At 45.6% G+C, this 19,374-nt stretch overlaps 1 protein-coding gene across 4 annotated transcripts in view; it reads left to right on the top strand.

Annotated features, from left to right (window-relative positions):
- Positions 1-19,374, top strand: part of PKN3 (protein kinase N3) — an 89,157-nt gene that overhangs the window by 45,620 nt on the left and 24,163 nt on the right. For all 4 annotated transcript variants that reach the window (XM_077478684.1, XM_077478686.1, XM_077478685.1 and 1 more), the window contains 6 exons: positions 1,532-1,599; positions 3,832-3,898; positions 4,067-4,158; positions 5,301-5,477; positions 5,564-5,626; positions 18,963-19,039. In XM_077478684.1, coding sequence (XP_077334810.1) covers positions 1,532-1,599; positions 3,832-3,898; positions 4,067-4,158; positions 5,301-5,477; positions 5,564-5,626; positions 18,963-19,039 — 544 coding nt within the window. The remainder of the gene's footprint in view (positions 1-1,531; positions 1,600-3,831; positions 3,899-4,066; positions 4,159-5,300; positions 5,478-5,563; positions 5,627-18,962; positions 19,040-19,374) is intronic.

Genomic DNA, 19,374 nt, shown 5'->3' with positions numbered 1-19,374 from the left:
TCAGAGTGAAAACCAGTAGGAATCTGCATCAAAGCTTTGTTAAAATTCTTGCAAGGTACATTGATCACCCAGAAGGGAGTGTTGCATAGTAAGGTTGAATAAAGACACCAGTCCATCCAGTTCAACCTGAGTGTCTACAATTGTCCCTATCACTGTACAGTGCACACTCCGCTCACATCGGTCCCTACCCTCAAGGAGCCCACAATCCAAGGTCCCCATTCATATACTAGGGCCAATTTTGGACAGAAGCCAATTGACCTACTTGCATGTCTTTGGAGTGTGGGAGGAAACCAGAGTACCTGGAGGAAACCCACGCAGGCACAGGGAGAACATGCAAACTCCAGGCAGGTAGTGTCGTGGTTGGGATTCAAACCAGCGACCCTTCTTACTGCTAGGTGAGAGTGCTAACCGCTACACTGCTGTGCCACCCTTTGTACACTACTGTGTTACTCTCTTAAGTTGCCTTATCACTGTGTGGTTGCAACGTGTCTTTCCAGACAAGGAGGGAACTGTCCTGCTGCAATGGCTGTCCACGGATCACACTCCATTAAGGCTTCGGGGACATTTGATCTGTGCTTTTTTGAAGGTGCTGACATCTGCAACCTGCAATCCTGCTTACTGAGTTTAACTAGTTATCAGGGGGGCCCTGCCTTATCAGCTGCGGTCTTTACTACAGTCACAGCTAACTTTGTGGCCCAAGTGTACCCAGTTTGATCTTGGCTGTGACTGCAAAGGATTTAGTTTTTCTCCTGAACCTTCACTTGCAGTTTCTTTGGCTGATCTGTCCACAGTCTTAGTTGGTTGCATTTGACTATAGCTGATTGAGTCACTCCAATCTCTGATGACATTATTCATGAGGAGTTGAAGCCTTTAGACATAATTAATCCTAACTCTTACTGAAGTGTTCACTGCTTTGAAACTGGAGGATAAGCCTGCTATTTCCAGTATTGGGTCATTTAGAGTTCCTGTAGCTGCAAAGACCATTTCATTGTGCCTGCTGTGCAAGGTCTTCTGCTGTGGGGTTCAGAAACACCCTGACATTCCCTTGACACCTGCCAAATGCTTGCTAAACTTGTTACCATTTGAAAAGGATTTTTTCAAACAGCGATCTACCTTCAGTGTAGATCCGTCCATGGCCTACCTTAGCAGGGAAGCCACGAGTGTAGTGGAGAGCCTTCCTGTACTTAAGGATCCTACCGATCGGAAATTATAAACTCTCTTTAAAACTCAATCCTCGTTGGCATTCCCTGCCATTTGTTATACCATTGCAGAATGGTTAAATACCCCTAAAAGGGATCTATCTCAATCCACTGTGGCAGTGGATCATTGGCTGATAGAGCATGTGGCGCAAAGAGCTGGAGCCATATGCAGCCCATAAACGCTATTCTGACGTGTCTGGGCTAGAAGAATGACTGACTGAAGTACAGACACGTCTCCTTCCCTCTGTACTTATAGGGTCAGCTGTGTATGCATTTGTATCCATTGATGAGCCACAAACAGTCATTTTTTTAATGCCTTTGTTCTGTTTCAGTCTGTGAAGCGCATTCATTCTGAGGAGAGTAACACCCAGGCCACTTCGGAACTCCCGAAACTTCACAGGTAAGCTTAATGCACGTGTGATGGGGATAAAGCTGGGAATATTTCCATTACTTGACTATCCTTAAGTCCTTGTACACACGGTCGGAGATTCCGACGGAATGTGTCCTATCGGACCATTTTGTCGGATATTCCGACTGTGTGTGGTCTGCTTCGGACTGTTTCCGTCGGAATATCTGATGGACCAACTTTTCCAACTTGCCGGTAAAATTTTCCGACAAAATGCTCCCATCGGACATACTCCGATCATGTGTAGCCTACTCAGACGGACAAAGTGCCACGCATGCTCAGATCAAATTCCTAGACCAAAGCTATTGGCTACTAGCCTGAACGTAGTCCCGTTGTAATGAAATAACGTCATCACGTTATGTACAATCGAATTTTCCGACAACTTTGTCCGACCGTATGTATGCAACATCACTTCCGGACCTCTTCCGGAATTAATCAGTCGGAATTACTCCGACGGAATCTCCGACCGTGTGTACAAGGGCTTAGACATAATGGCCTACAAGACTACCCATACACCTCAAGAATACACAAAAAATTCTAGACTCGGAAAAGAAACTGACACTGGAGAAGTATGGGTTCTGCCATTCTTTTACTTCTTTAAATACTAGTTCCTAGGCTGTCAGTATGATCCAGTGGCTTCAATACTAAAGAAAACTACCTTGGAACAAGTATGCAGATTTGGATTCAGTTTTGTTTTTTTGCTCTGCATGAGCTTTGAATACTAATGCTGAAACTCACCAGGAAAACTAGCATTTTCAGAAAGGGATTAGCATTGACAACCCATTCTTTTAAGTACAGGTCTCTATTAATACAACCCAGGTCAATTCTCTTTTCATTTGATGAAAACATGCACAGAATTCCCTATCAGAATTATTTGCACAGGTGGTATGGGTATAGACTGTTTGACGCCGCCATTATATCAGTTTTTTTTTTGGGTGCTCCGCCTTTTTTGTTTTTAGTCTGCTGGTGAAAGGAGTAATGGCAGTGCTTACGCCAAGCACAGTGGTCAGCTATATGGTAGGACCTACAGCCAGGGAATGTGCCTGTTTGACCCGATTCCAAATATTTTGTTGAGGTGTTTAACCGCGTGGGGCTAGGGGGGGTAATTGGTGTTATAGTGGTATTAAAGTGGTTCTAAAGGCTCAAGGTTTTTTACCTTAATGCATTTTATGCATTAAGGTAAAATCCCTTCTGGGTGCAGCTCCCCTCAGCCCCCTCTTATATTCACCTCAGCCCCCATCACAGGCAGTGAGCCAATGAGGAGAGAGCAGGGCTGAGCTGTGTGTAAATGAGCACACAGTGTGGCTCAGGAGCGAGCCTGCTTGTGTGCCCCCATAGCAAGGATTGCTATTGGGAGAACTCAGCAGAGAGGAGAAGCCAGGACTGCTGTTGGGGGATCCCAAAAAAGAGGCTTGGGTCTGCTCTATACAAAACCATTGCATGTTTGTTATTTAAAAAAAAAAAAAAAATCCTTTTAGGGCCCTTTTACACGGGCTGTCTGATCAGGTCTGTCTGTCGATTTTTCAGACGGACCTGATTGGACCCTCCAGCCTCCCCTGTAGAGGGGCGGATGTCAGCGGTGACACGTCCGCTGAAATCCATCACTATCCGATACGATCCTGTCCACAAAATCCAGATGGATGGTGGCCCTATTTTTCCCTTTTCGCCTGGCGGATCAGATTAAAACAGACAGGCGGTCTGTTTTCACCCAATTTCCCCATAGAGGAGAGAAGGACATCTCTGCTCTGCAAAGTCCAGCAGACTGACCTGTCACCCGCTTGCTTAGCGTCGATTAGCAGAGCGATTCCACCCCATAGAGGCGCCCGTGTAAAAGTGGCCTTGGAATTAATTTAAATTCTACTATATGTGATTTGGTGGATGTTGGGTTTTAAATACATGCAGTCGTGGGGGATCAGTGTTCGTGGACAGCTCAGTGCACCTTTTTGCTGTAATGTACTGCCCCTCAGATATTCGCTCAGTGATTGACATTTATGAATGCGATTGATAATCCAGAAAACCTAGACAAGAGGTACACAGCAAAGGCTTAAGTATCTCACTGTGAGGCCGTCTCTGTATTCTGCTTGCACAGAATTAGAGTAATCAGTTTAATGCATATTCAGTACATTTTCTAGCATTAGCACAGTTGATGTGTTTGATAGCATTAGTTGCTCACTAATTGTTTCTGGGACTTGCTCTGTAATATCACAAATTTTCTTATTTTTACAGAAAACATGTCCTCAGTCTGGATGACTTCACCTGTGTCTCAGTGCTGGGAAGGGGACACTTTGGGAAGGTACATTTTATGTAAACGGATCATGCAAAGCAGAATATTTTTGCATTGCGCTAGTCTTGTTATATGTGTACTTCTCATTGTTTTCATATTCATTTACATAGTTCTAAATTTACTCCACACATCAGGGAAAGGTTTTGAATTCATTTTTATTTTTTTTACTTTTTAAAGGTTCTTTTGGCTGAATATAAGGAAACTGAAAAGTTGTATGCGATCAAAGCACTGAAAAAGCGTGATATCGTAAGCCGAGACGAGTTTGAAAGGTCAAGTTCTAGTCCATTCTACTATAAGCAGAGGGGGGATGTATGTTTTAGCTGTTTTATAATGAAACCAAATCTATATAACCTGACATTTGTCTAATATGTATGCAACTGTGATTAAAACACAAACAATAATAAATGGGACTTTTTAGTGTGAAACTTTACAACACAAATAACATGTATTACATAAAACCACTTTTAACAACTCAGACATTGTTAAAACCAATGACAATTTGATAAACATGATACATTTGTACCCCATAGCAAATTGCATGTAGTGCGTTTTTTATCTGTCATTCCTGTGCATAACATTGACTGTTTTAAGAAAATGTACATAAAATAGATATAACAACAATTATTATATTTAATTTATTTTTGGTACAGTTTGCATTCATAAGTAGTTTCCTGATGAAGCACAAGAGCGGAACATGTTGAAACCACCAATGATGCTCGTTTATGCACAGGAATTATGACCGATAAAACTTTGATATAACACATGCATTTGTTTTGGGGTACAAATGTATCATGTTTATCCAATTGTAAATGGTTTTAACAATGTACAAAACATTACCTGCACTATAGTGTTGTGGTGCACTTCTATTGTGCAGTAAGTGGGCTTCCTGTGTGAAAGCATAAAAATGCATGTTTTTAATACAAGCATTAGTGGGAGGCGGTCAACGCCAAGTCAAAAATAGGCGAAGGCTGCAGGACAGTAAGCAGAGACACTGCTACAGATTGGCCTGCGAGGGAAAGCTAGAGAAGCTCAGAGCCTAGGAGGGAAGGAGAGACTACAGAAAGAGCAGGAGCACTTACCTGTACAGATGATACTGCTTCAGAAGAGAAATTGTGGCTCATGGGAAAGAGGAGCTCAGAGCTGTGGCAAAGGAGATGATTGGAGGCCTGGGAGAAAGGTGCCAGTGCAGCCATCGCAGGAGGAACATGGGAAACCAGCAATATACATCCGGCTCACATTACAAACCTGTTGTCCATAGCAACCAATCGGTTTTCATTTACCCAGCATACCTGGAAGAGTTAAAATGCTCCTGCAATAGATGGCTTTGGAAAACATATCTGTCCTCCCAGAAGTTTGGTAGAATGTTTGTCTTTTTTGTCCTCCTTATTGCTATTTTTTTTTTCCATTGCAGTCTGCAGTGTGAGAAGCGCATCTTCGAGGTGGTAAATTCTTCTGGACACCCCTTCCTGGTGAACTTGTTTGCCTGCTTCCAGACTCCAGAACACACCTGCTTTGTGATGGAATACATGCCTGGCGGGGACCTGATGATGCACATACATGCCAACGTCTTCTCGCAGCCAGCAACCAGGTGTGTTTTGGGGGTGGGGTGCAGAGGGCATGGCGACTTGTGTCACATGACTATCATGCTTGACATGCCTGTCATTCTTTTGGCAGATTTTATTCCGCCTGCGTGATTCTTGGCCTCCAGTTTCTGCACGAGAAAAAAATAATTTACAGGTATTCATTAAAAAATCCTTCAATGTACTGTATTATATAATACAATTAACATATGTACCTAATTTTGTCTTGATACTGGCCTCCTGTAGTCCCCTGTACAGAAGCAATCAGTGTGTGAGTGTAAGGGCAGCATAGCGAGCCAATGAGGCTGTTTGTTTTTTTTTTTTTTTGTTTCAATAGTTTTTATTTCAAATTTTCACATTTTCCATAGCAATACAAAAATATTACATGTTCAAACCATTTTGTAGTTATAAACATAACATCAATCTTTAACGCAATTAAAACTTTCAAAGATATGGAGCCAATTTTATTATCTGTCTTAATGCTTTTGATATTATTGCTATCACATTTGTAATTCTCTAGTGGGGTCTGCATCTATTCTCATAAATCATGTTTACATGTCTGTAAAATAACCTGCCTTATTCTGTCAGGTCCCTTTCGGGTACCAATAAGGATGTCTTTACCCATAAGGATATAATCGAAAGGAAGGGAAAGAATAGTAAGTTATAGTTTTTAGTCAGATAAAGAGAGAGAAAGAAAGAGACATTAGTGCCCCCATCTCTGCCCCCCTCCGGACCTCCTACACCTGCACCGCCCTAGAGCCTTCTGCTAAGTACTGAATCCAGGGGTTCCATTTTGTCATTCAGAGATGCTGTCATGCGTTCATTAAACATAATCCAAGAGAGCTTGTATTGGAGCTGGCCGAATGGCCCCACCGCCCGTTTCCTTGCCTTTGCTATTATGATTTTGGCTGCTATGAATATAAACCTTTATAAGACCCTTTTTAGATTTTGAAGCTGATTTCACTTCTGTCCCCAGAGGCTGTTTATTTTTAATGTGATCTTTATCCAACAAAAATAAAGCGACTCTTGTCGCATGTCAAAAGTTTACAGAAAGCATGTAAACATTGTACTTTGCCCATCGACAACAAGCAACACCACTCATAATATATGCTCATAGTGTTCTCAAAAGAGTTGGCAAGTATACTAGATATGGTGAACCGGGGTACTCGGAAGTGCATGAGCTGGCACCATGGTTAGTAAAGGGGCCCGTCTGTTGGAAAAAGTCACACAAGCAGAGGAAAGGTGCATTGTCTGAGGGAACATGCCTGAGGCTACTCGCCAGAAGTGGTGGTTTATGTACATGGGCTGACTGTAAACATCAGGAAGAGAGAGCAGGAGCAAAGAAATGTTCACTTGTCACTGCATTACTGTTATGACACTGTGCAACCAGCAGGCTGGGGGTGTGTTATGACCAAGCTGTACTACTGCAGTGGAGATCAGGAACCTGACCCTTCTGTCTGGCAGGAGTGCCCGAATAAAAAGAGCGGATCGGAATTGCAAAACAGTTGAACTATTCATAAAATCTGAACTTTTCTGCCTGCCAGAGGTGTATTTATGGTTCAGCTTTAAGATTTGTGGAGTTTTTTTTCAGAAGCCCCAGGGGTTATAAATGGACTTGGAGCTTTGTATATACGTTGCTGTTTGTAAGTGGTTTACCGGGATTATGGCTAAAGATATCAGCCATAATCCTAGTGTTTTTTTTCAGCTGGTGGCTGACTTTCTTTTGAAAGCATTCAGAGCGGCTCGTGAGCCACTGGAACGCTTTCAGAACCACGGGAGGGGACGTCAACCGCTTGGCCGTATTTCACGGGCTTACCATTTCCGCTGGCTCACCTGAGAAACTATCCGACGGTGCAGCCCCCTGATCACAGAGGCGATCAAAGAGTAGATCCGCTTTGATAGTTTCTATGGTCTTGGAGGACCGGTACAGCATCACTTCCGGTTCAGGGTGGAAGTCATATCTCTTTCATTCATTGACGGACAAAGCACCTTAATCTTGCCCTTAGGGTTATATCACCACCTTTAGGAGAGGACTAGGCAGAACACACAAAAAACAAACACCGCACCACCCGGGAGGGGGTTCCTACTGGCTATAACCCCTCACTCTGCTCCCAGCAGCTCAGTTTTTTTTCTGCCTAGTTTAGGTGAAGGACCTGCCTCCCTCTGGGAACCAGTGGTCTTGGAAATTTTTTCGTTTTGCTTCCTGTGATCTACAATCAACAGCCGGGCTGCGTGACAGGCTGGATAATATAGATCCTGGTAGTCTCCCCAGCCTGGCCATCGAGCACATGCAGACCGTAGCTCCGCGCTGGATCAGCCGCGAAAGGCCCCCGTTCTGGTCCAGGGGTGGCCGGTGAGCTATATGCTCTGGGGCACACATATGATTGGGCTACTGCTGTCCGAGTCACAGTGTGCCATGGCCGACAGCCACCCCATACTGCTTGGGTGATGGGTCTGTCTGTGGATTGCGTCCAGCAGTCCCTGCAGGAGGGGCAAGTATGGTTTCATCTGTTTGGGTCTCTCTCTCCATTTCTTCTCTCCCTGCTGCTTTCCCTCCTCCCCATTCTAAGGGGCCACTGTGTGTCTGGGCATAGGGAGTGCGGAGAATGTACCTGGCTGGGGGGGTCCTCTAGGTGGTCTCTGGGTTCATATTCTTCTGGCTCGTCGGGAGGCCCTGTTTGGGGCAGTACGGGATTTGCTACTGCGTGGGGTGATAGTACCTGTACCGACGTTGGAAAGGTTTCAGGGATTCTACTCCAAGCTGTTTGTAATCCCGAAGAAGGAAGGGGTCCGCCGGTACTGGATCTCAAGGCCCTCAATTGCTTCGTGAAGGTGCGGAGGTTCAGGATTGAATCGGTTCGTTCCGTGGTCGCTGCACTTCATCAAGGGGATTTCTTGGCGTCTTTGGACATCAAGGACGCATGCTTGCATGTCCCCATATGCGTCAGACACCAGAGGTTTCTGCGATTTGCGGTTGGGGACGAGCACTACCAATTTGTAGCTCTTCTCCTTGGCCTAGCAACGGCTCCAAGGGTCTTCAGCAAGGTGCTGGCACCAATTCTGGCATTGCTGAGACGAGGGATCGCGATCGTGGGTTACCTGGACGACTTCCTCCTGAAAGCAGCTTCTGCCGCAGAATTAAGGGAGGATGCGGCGATCACCATACAGACTCTTCAGGCGTTTGGCTGGGCGTTGAATCTCCAGAAGTCGGTGTTGGTGCTGACTCAGCGCCTGGAGTACTTGGGGTTGGTTCTGGACTCCTCAGAGGCGAGGGTCTTTCTCCCTTCGGACAAACGGCAGAATCTTCAATCCGTGGTGCGGTTACTGATGTCCCGCAGGTGGTCATCGCTGTGTTTTTTTCATGCGAGTTCTGGGCCTCATGGTAGCCACTTTCAAGGCGGTAGCATATGCTCAATTCGACATTCGAATCTTGTAGAAGGAGATTCTGTCCAAACGGGACAAATCTCCGACATGCCTGGATTGTCAAATTCGGGTCAGCTAGTCAGGGCTTTGCTTCTCTGGTGATTGAAGTCCCTGGTTCTTGGTCCGGGAAGTCATTCCTTCATTGGACCGTGATCACGACGAACACCAGTCTGATCAGCTGAGGGGCAGTTTGGGGAATCCAGTCGGCCCAGGGTTGTTGGACGCAGGAAGAATCCCACCTACCGATCAATGTGTTGGAGCTGCGGGCGATCAGGCGGTGCCTCTCCACATGGTCGCAGAGACTGCAGGGGAGTCCAGTCCGGATCCAATTGGACAAGGAGCTCAGCTGCAGCGCTGAAGGTCTCTCACATTCTAAAGTGGGCAGAGCGGCATGTGCCGGCTCTGTCAGCCGTATACAATCCAGGCGTAGAAAACTGGCAGGCGGACTACCTCAGTCGTCAGTTGCTGGACCAGGGGGAATGGTCACTGCATCTGAAAGTGTTTTGGCACGTTTGCCTAAGATGGGGCATGCCGAATGTGGATCTTCTAGTCTTGCGGTTCAATAGGAAGGTGCAGAGGTTTATGGCCAGGTCAATGGATCCCTGGGCGGGCGCATCAGACGTGTTGATGGCCCCATGGGGGCATTAGCGGCTGATTTATGCCTTTGCCCCTCTGACTCCTCCCTCATCTGCTATGCAGAGTGGAGGCCGAGGGGATTACGGTGATTCTGATTGCTCCAGACTGGCCTCGCCGTCCTTGGTACGCCGACCTAGTACAAATGGTGACGGATGTTCCTTGGAGGCTGCCGATGCAGGAGGACCTTCTGTCTCAAGGTGCGATACTTCACCCTGCTTTACAGTCGCTGGTTTTAACTGCATGGCTGTTGAAAGTCGGGTACTGAGGGCTGTCGGCTTCGGTAATTTCCACTATGCTAAGGGCGCAAAAGTCTTCTTCCTGGAAGATTTATCATCGCACATGGAAGGCCTACATCTCCATGTGTGAGGAGTTGGGGTGGCGTCTGCGTGCTTATTCAGTTTCCAGAATCCTGCTGTTTTTGCAGTGAGGAGTGGATCAGAAACTTGCATTAAGCCCCATTAAGGGGCAGATTTCAGCCTTGGCTGTCTTTTTTTTTTTTTTTTTTTTTTTTTTTCAGAGACCCTTGGAGACTCGTTCTTTGGTGCGCATGTTTGTTCAGGGGGTTCGGCATGTGGTCCCTCCAGTACGTCAGCCGCTACCCCCGTGGGATTTGAATCTTGTGCTTTTCGGTGCTTCAGAAACCGCCGTTTGAAAACAGGGAAATCCCCTTATTGACACACTCTCAGAAAGTAGGCTTTCTAGTGGCTAATACAGCTGCAAGGCGGGTTTCTGAGTTGGCGTCCTTGTCATGCGAGGAAATTACTCCACAAGGATAAGGCGGTGCTGCTTCCGTAGCCGCATTTTCTTCCAAAGGTTGTGTCGGCCTTTCATCTTAATGAGAACATTGTGCTTCCATCCTTATGTCCTCGGCCATCGCATTCCCAAGGAAGTCTCTTTACACTGTTTTTGGATGTGGTCCGGGCTCTGCGAGTGTATCTTTGCTACGGCTCCTTTCTGGAGGTAGGACTCTGTATCGGTGGCTGGTCCGAGGAAGGGCCTGGTGGTCTCGTCGGCCACCATTTCTCGGTGGATCAGACAGATCGTGGTGCAGGCTTATGCCCTAAGGGGGCGGGCTTCTCCCTTTCCTGTTACGGTGCATTTTACCAGGACAATTGGGCTTCCTGGGCTTTCCGACATCAAGCGTCCATTTCTCAGGTGAGTAAGGCGGTGACCTGGTCGTCTGTACACAATTTCCCAAATTTTACAAGGTCGATGTGGGCGTATCTTCGGATGCATGCTTTGGCCGCAAGGTTTTGCAGGCGGGCGTTTGAGGTTGCGACTTCCTTGATGGGGAGTTTTTTGTTATGGGTGGAGTTTTTTTTTCTTTCTGTTCCCACCCCTCGTTTTTGGCACTGTTGGGGGCGTCCCTAAGGTCAAGATTAAGGTGCTGTGTCCGTCAATGAATGAAAGAGAAAATAGTATTTTTGTAATGATTTTCATTGACTGACACAGCACCCACTCCTCCTATTTAGGTTTGTACTGCTTTGAGTGAGGGATTATAGCCAGTAGGACTGCCCCCGGGGCGGTGCTGTTTGTTTCTTATGTGTTCTGCCTAGTCCTCTCCTAAAGGTGTTGATATAACCCTAAGGTCAAGATTTAAGATGCTGCGTCTGTCAACATCAGAGAAAAGGCTTTTACGTTGAGTACAAAAATCCTATTTATTTATTTTTTTGATCTTTTTGCTTTGAAAGGTAAAGAAGAGATCTAGGGTCTTTTTGACTCCAGATCTCTTCATAAAAAGGACCTGTCATCCTTATTTCTATTATAAGGGATGTTTACTTTTCCTTGTAATAGGAATAAAAGTGATTAATAAAAAATTAAAGGGACAGTGTAAAAATAAGAAAAAAATAATAATTTTTTTATTTATTTCATTAAAATGTATTTTCCCAAAAAATTGTGTCTGGAAAAAACACTGCGCAAATACCATGTGACATAAAAAATTGCAAAGATTGCCATTTTATTCCTTAGGGTCTCTGCTAAAAAAAAAATTTAGAATGTTTGGGGGTTCTAAGTAATTTTCTAGCAAAAAAATACTGATTTAAACTTGAACAAAAAGGTGCCAGAAAAAGCCTAGTCTTCAAGTGGTTAAAACAAGCCCTCGCTGACCTTTGTAGCAGCAGGTATTGTGAAGCAATTCACCCTTTTGCTAGCCATACACTAGTTGAAAAATCTAACGCGCACTGAAAACAAATGATCTTGCCATCATCTAACTGAATTTCCAACAAATTCGTTCAGTGGACATAAATGAATCAGTTTCTTTTTTTGGGCCAGTTTTCCGTAGATAATAAAAAAAAAAAAAAAAATCAGAAGATCCATTACCATTTACCACCTATTTGTCCTGGAAGGTATTATACCTGGAAGGTATAATCCACCTGGATGCACAAAGTAGTTGTGATATGTACGGTTTTACAAATACGTGTCAAAGTTGCAAAATTGGGCTTGGGCATTAAGATTTGGTTTACCCTTAGATGTGAAGGGGTTAACTAGATGAAAAACGAACAAACTGTTCAAATGACAGATTTTCAAACGCTTTTTCGTCTAGTGTATGGCTACCATACAAGTTCACAGAAGCACTGGAGTCACAGCTTCTCTCCCCCATTTTCCCATCTCAGCAGTGACTTGGCAACCTTCTAGAAAATGTTCAAGTGTTCTAAGCTTCTCTCCCCCTTCTGGTGGTGGCTCCCATATGGCTTATTTCAGCAAACTATGGAAATCCAAAGAAACAACAGGGCACACCTGCACATAAAGGCTCTTTTTGAAGTTAGTTCTTTTCAGAGGGGAAAGGATGTGTGGGCTGTACTGTGAACACAGAAGTTGATTGTGGGAGCACTATTTGGTGTGCACCTGTCGTAGTTTCTTTAGGTGCTGTAAACTATTGAGGAAGTGACTACAACCCCACAGTACGTGCCTCTGTTGTAAACTTTGAGAATTAATTGCTCCCCAGCAAGGCCGAAACATTGTGGTGACACAGGACATGTAGTAGGCCTGGATGTCCTAAAGTTAGGCACATAGCATTTAATTGCAAGTGCCCTGCAGGTTTCCCAGGACCCCTCCAGACCCCTTTCTCATGTGTCATCTTCACTAACCTGTTTAGTGTCTTGTATTGTTTGTGGCTGGCATCCCTGGAGTGTGTGTTTAGAAGGACAATGTTGTCATTTTTAAACTTTTATTTTTTATTTTTTTGCTATTTTATTGTGAATGTTTACCAATTATTTATTTGCGTGCAATTTTTCAATAAAGCGTATCTTAGGCGTACGCCACTGTGTTCCACCTCTCCTCTCCTCTTGAGGGTACGGACACCCCCCCCCCCCCCCCCCCTTTGAGGATATCTTTCCTCACCTCCTGCCCATTCTGAATCCTTTATTGGTCCTTTTTGGTGAACTCCATCCTCACTTTTGATGATTTGGAACTCCTACCATTGACCTGGTCAGTTGACACTCTGGCCACAAGGTCCGTGTCCTTTCCCTTACCTCCCCCCCCCCCCCCTTTCCCTTTTTTGTCACTAGCTTTGAATAACTCTGCTCCTCCAGCCCGACCGTGCTGTAGAAAGGCATTCCAGAGTGATGCTTCAGCATAGGAGAGCCTTCCTGGAATTGGAAGGCATTTATTAGGACAAGGAGAGGGGTTTGTGTGCAGAAGGCCCTGGACTAGGAAGGGGAGGGGGTGTGGCAAAGGATTGGTGTGTGGCCCTGGACTAAGGGAGGGTGTGTGTGTGTGTGTGTGTGTGTGTGTGTGTGTGGCCCTGGACTAAGGGAGGGGGGGGGGGGTGTGTGTGGCCCTGGACTAAGGGGGGGGGTGTGGGGGGGTGTGTGTGTGTGTGTGTGTGTGGCCCTGGACGACTAAGGGGGGTGGGTGCAGAGGAGACCCTGGACTAAGGGGGGGGCGTGCAGAGGAGGCCCTGGACTAGGGGGGGGGGGGCGTGCAGAGGAGGCCCTGGACTAGGGGGGGGGTGCAGAGGAGGCCCTGGACTAGGGGGGGGGGCGTGCAGAGGAGGCCCTGGACTAAGGGGGGGGGGGTGGGTGGGTTGTACACAACATATGGCTTCAGGTGGAAAGAAAGTCTGGATCTAAAGCCTGGGCTGAGGAAGAGCCTGCCTGTGCTCTGGAGTGTGAGTTCACAACATAAATGGAGACATTCATCAATTGTTCCAAGTAATGCCAAACAGGAGCAGAGAGACAGGTCTTGCGGTATATGTATTGCTTGTACTTCTGTGGATGCTTTTGCACTCCTGTGACCCATTTTCAGCTCACAGCAGGCTGTTGGGTGATGTCACAGAGCCGGTCCAGGCTGGGGAAAGATCGCAACCATATGGTCAGGATCTGCCCTCATGTTTGGACTGGCTCCCAGCTTAGTGAGCCGATGAGAGCCTGAGCCTGTCACTCCCGCACCCTCCACAGCCCAGTGGTTCAGGGAGTCTAGAGTGGGCAGAGCAGAGAGCACGAGATTGATAGTCACCAGCTCTCTGCTCAGGGAGCACTGAGAACCGAGTGATCAGCAGTGATTGATTACTCGGTTCTCAGCCTTAGAGTGGACGGGGGACAGATGCAGCATCCACCTAGGTAAGTATGATTTAAAAAATAAATAAAATCCCACACCGCTCTTTTAATGATCTGTTTATCAGATTCAGATGATAATTAGGTCTCCTCCTTCTTCTCCTTCTTCTCCTTCTTCTTCTCTTCTCATGGAGCATATATGTCCATGCCTAGTGTAATGGTCTTGTACCACGTAGGGATACTTTGTGTTCTGTGCAGGCAGTCCAGTCAGTCAATTGGGATGCAGCAGCTGCATGGGACAAAGTTCACATGCAGACAGGAAGGGGTGCATGTATCCGAACGCACATTCGGATCTGTGCACCCACTTCTATAGGTGAAGCTCTCTGGCAGATGCAGCAAAAAGTGGATCAGCATACAGGACTTGTCTCGGTGCCTGTCTGAATGAGCCCTTAGGGGAATTTATCAAAACTGGAATAGATGTAATATGCAACAGCTGTGCATGGCAACCAATCAGCTCATAGCTTTCATTTTCAAAGCTGAACATAGAAGCTGATTTGTTGCCATGTGCAGCTGTTCCAGATTCTAACTGCAGCAGTTTTGATCAATTCCCCTCACTGTGTTTTACAGCCTATGTTTTTTTACTCCTGACTACTGCATTCTAAGACCAACGTATTCTTTGTTAAAATGATTTGCAAAGGCACAAGTTGTGTTTTTTTTTTTTTTTTTTTTTTTTCCCCGTCATGCATTCTATGCATAAAGGGGAAAAAAAGGGGAATACTTACCAGAGTACCCTCTTGATCCAGTGATGTCCACGAGAGCCTTGGCTCTCTGAGGACTCACACTCCTGACTGGCTTTTGGTAGCAGCGGGAGACATTGGCTCCCACTACTGTCAATCGCAGCCAGTGAACCAGTCGGGAGACAGTGCAAAAAAATTACCAGCCCCGGGTTCCATATGTGCTAGCTACGCCACTGCTCCCCAGTGCCGATGGCTACAGAAACCAGTGAGGGATAGATTTGAAGTTTATTTACTGCTTGCTAAGAATATGTAAGTACTTTATTGTTAATAGTCTGGCCACAAGTTCTTTAACCAGTTGTGGGCTTTATGCATGGTACACACAGCCAAACTAACTTCATAAAAGTACATAGAGCATGTATAGTACATACCGGTCCTTCTGCCACTACCAGTGAGCTCTGCAATACAACTCATGGTTGTGTCTATGGCAGCCTGTCAGACCATTGTTGTCTGGATATACTGTGCCAAATTTCCTGGAAAGAGCCTTCTCTCTGTGGGCATGCACAGGATTCCCCGGCTTGCATGCTGTTCCTTTTGAACAAATGCCTTTAACGGTTACACTTTGAAGGCAAATCCTGGTCCCTCTTTGGATAAGTACATCAAGTTGATCATTGGATTTAGGAATGGTTCCTTTCGCCCCTCTGTCTTTCAATGCTAAGTCTAAGACGGATACATACTTTTGTAAAAGGACATTGCCTTCCAGACCAGCCAAAGCTCACAGTAACTTCTCAAAGTGGGGGGGATGTTTTTCGGCCTTTTGGTCCCAGAATCTCTCGGAACTCCCAGGTCCAGTGTGTCCTTGTCAGGGGGTACAAACTACAGTTTCGCACTTTGCCCCCATACTTTGCTCTCCAACTTGTCTCCTTCATGGCGGGTGGATCTGCTTGCTGCTTTGTAGCAGCTCTTGTATTCAGGGGTTATTACCCTTGTACTAACAGAAGAATGCTTTCAGGATTTTTACTCTAACTGCATTACCATAAAGCCAAATTGAGGAGTTTAGCCCATCCTGGATATAAAAACTTTTGGGTTGTTTCTATGTGTTGGAAAGTTTTGCATGGAACATTTCAGGTTGGACATTGCCTCCCTCCTCCCAGGGATTTTCTGGCATCAGTAGACATCTGGAATGCTTCTCTTCACATTCCCTTTTTTTTCACCTCTCCACTGCTGTCTGTGTTTTTGCAGTGGGCAAATCGGCATTACCAATTTGTTGCTTGTCACTTTGGAATGTGCACAATCCCCTGGGTTTTCTCCAACATGCTTACCCTGGTTTTGGCTGTGCCACATTCCCAAGGAATTCATGTTGAGGAGTATCTGGACAATGTCCTGCTAAATGATCAGTCCTCTTATCCCTGTCCAGCAACATCCAACATTTTAGTACAGATTCTGCAGAGCTTTAGTTCGGTGCTCAACATCCCAAAGTCATCACTGAACCCATCTCGCTGGTTGGAGTACCTGGGGGTGTGATGCTAAGACATGTTCTTGTCTACTTTTTCTATTCCTGGTCAAATTTCTGTCCAGTAATTTGCATGTCAGGGCCCCCTGGGCCTGAAAAAAAACTTTTTGTGCCTGCATGACAATCTTGGGTCTAATGGTTGCTTCCTTCATGGTTGCACGGTACACCAAGTTCAATTCCAGATTGTTGTAACTTAACAGACTTGGTTCTTGATTCTGACCCCCAAGGCAGACTTTCTCAATTGCCAGCTTCTTGCTGTGGGAGAATGACCTCTTCATCTAGAGGTCTTTCAAGCCCTTTGCCAAAGGTGGGGGGATACCAGATGTGTACCTCTTGGCGTCCAGATTAAACATTAAACTGGACTGGTTTGTTTCCAGGTCCAGGAACCCTTGAGCCTTTGCAGTGGATGTTCTAGTGATGCCATGGGATCTACTCCTTTCCACCCCTCAGTATACCCTTTTCAGTATAGGGCATCTGTTTCTCAGATTTCCAAGGAGGCTGCCTGGGCTTCTGTTCACATAAGTTCTACTAGGTGGATGTTCTAGCCTCCTGTGATGTTAGTTTTGGGTGGAAGGTGCTGTAAGCTGCTCTGAGTTTGAGCCCTTCCTGACCTGTGTGCTGTGTTTCCCACCCCTCAGTTGGACTACTTCTGGACACTCCAGTCATAATGATTAAAGAAGCCTCTGTCCTGTGCTGAGGATGAAGAAAATAGGATTTTTGACTTGGCAGTAAAATCCATTTTTGGAGGAAAGTACACAGGACCCTTACTTTTTGTTCTTTGATTGCTACAAAACTAAAGCTGGCATACATTGATTGAAATTTGGCTAGTTCAGCAGGGACCAGAAAAATTTCAATCCACCTTTTGGCAGGCTGGTTGTATAGAAGTCAATCTACTAATTGACTTCTGTACAACCAGCCTGCTGGAAAATTTTCACATGATCAGCGCTGCCGGCTGTGTATTTTGATGACAGGGAAGTCTTCCTGTTGTCTGAATTAAATACCTCAGCCGGAGTGATTTCCCCATCCGCAGCAAATGTGTGGATGGGGGGATTGGATCATTTTTTTTTTTTTTCTCCAAGCAGCTGGTTGGGGAAAAAAAAAAGAATAGTGTATGTGCTGCTTTTAAGTGATTGTAAAGGCTGCTTTTTTTATTTTTTTTTAAATGGCAAAAATATCATACTTGCCTCCACTGTGCAGCTCGTTTTTGCACAGAGCGGCCCTATACCTAGTTTTCTGGGGTCCCCCTGCAGCTCTTGCGACTTCTCCTCACATCATATAGCCCCCTAGGAGAAGCTCTCTCCTGGGGGTGAGGGGGGAGGGAGAGAGGTTACCTTGCGGATGCGCTCCTGAGTCCAGCATTTGCATCCATAGACAGGAATGCCGGACTCGGCCACGCCCCCCCCCCCCCCCCAGCACCCGCATCATTGGATTTGATTGACAACAGTGGGAGCCAATGGCTTTGCTGCTATCAATCTATCCAATCAAGAGCCAGGACCTTGTGGCAAGAGGGAGAGCACGTCTCTGCCGGGTGAATGAAGGGGCTTGGGTAAGTAAAAGGGGAGGCTAGGGGGCCAGTCACTACCAGAAGATTTTTTCACCTTAATGAATCCTGAGAAAAAACACAAGGGTTTAGGACCCCTTTAAGACTAAAAGGGAGTAGGAGGGGTTATAATGGGGGGAGGTCCCTGCAGCCTTTTTTTTTTTTTTTGGGCCAGTGTCTAGTCACCTGACATTAGCTGCATATAACCCAGTTATAATTTAAAGGAAAAGTATGCTTCTTCGCTTCACTCAGCTCTGCCTAAAGGCAAAGCCAGCTGTCAATCAAGTAGCGGGTTGCCTGAATTTGCTCTGCCCCATAAGTTGATGGTGGGCAATAGCCCACTATCAGCTGACTCTGGGTCACAGAAGTACATACTGTAAGTAAATGTTCACCTGAGACCCGCTAGTGAAGTATGGCCAAAAAAACTTTGACCATACTGCTCTTTTAAAGAAACCTGTATCTTTTTTTTTTTTTTTTTTTATTTATTGTACTCCAGAAAACAGATTTTACCGGTAAGTCAAAAATCCTTCTCGTCTCTGGATTGCATAAAAAGTGTTGCAAAACGATCACCAAAATAAACTTTTTTTTTTTTTTTTTCTTTAAAAAAAAAAAAAAAAAGTTGACGAGGTTATTGCTGAATAAATGGGCCAATTGCAAAAAATGTAAAAATTGCTCTGGTCCTTACGATACAGGTAAGAGAGCTACACTGGTTAAAAGTAGTATAAATTGGCCAGTCACATGGGGCACAGTGGCTTATTTAGAAGCCATTGTTGGTGAAGCTGTCACCTTTGCCCCTTACTCCCAGGGATGAGGTCAGACGGGCAATCTATGTGCTTTATTGGGGGGGCCTGTCATTTTCTATGGCACTAGAGCTGGGCAAGAAAAAAAAATATAAATATGAACCTATTTGTGCCCCAGGAAATTGCAGGAATGTGCACTTGTTCCTTGGAAAGTTTTGTTGGTGAAGCATGTCATTGTGCAGACCATAAACTTCTTTTTGACAGTTTTTCTCAATCTATAGAGAATGTTTGGTTGGAGTTGCACTTTATATCTCCTCCAGTTGCAATAAATACAGCTGGATATACAGAATGCAGAATGAGTGTTTTATACCTACTATAATGTTGGCTATCTCACTAATCTCTTTATCCTTGTAGAGACTTGAAGCTGGATAACCTGCTGATGGATGCCAGAGGGTTTGTGAAGATTGCAGATTTTGGACTCTGTAAAGAAGGTGAGGATGTGATGCTTCTTTTTATGCTGCTTTAAAGGGGTTGTAAAGGTTCAGTTTTTAAAAAATACAAACGTCATACTTGCCTCCGCTCTGCAGAGTGGCCCTGATCCTCCTCTTCTGGGGTCCCTCAGCGGCGCCCCTGGCTCCTCCTCTTCTTGAGTGTCCTGCCAGAGAATCGCTCTCCAATGGGACACCCGTGCGGGTGCGCTCTCGTGTACTGCTGCTGCATGAGTAGACACAGAGCAGGACTCTGCCCAGCCACTCCATCCCCTGCGTCGTTTGATTTGATTGATGGCAGCGCAGCCATTGGCTCCTGCTGCTGTCAATCTATCCAA

The sequence above is a fragment of the Lithobates pipiens genome, unplaced genomic scaffold (genome assembly GCF_037356315.1).
Source record: "Lithobates pipiens isolate NorthernLeopardFrog02 unplaced genomic scaffold, aLitPip1_a1.2 Scaffold_1, whole genome shotgun sequence".
NCBI lineage: Eukaryota > Metazoa > Chordata > Amphibia > Anura > Ranidae > Lithobates > Lithobates pipiens.
Note: the sequence above shows the minus strand (reverse complement) of the source record. Positions and strands in the feature narration are given on the sequence as shown.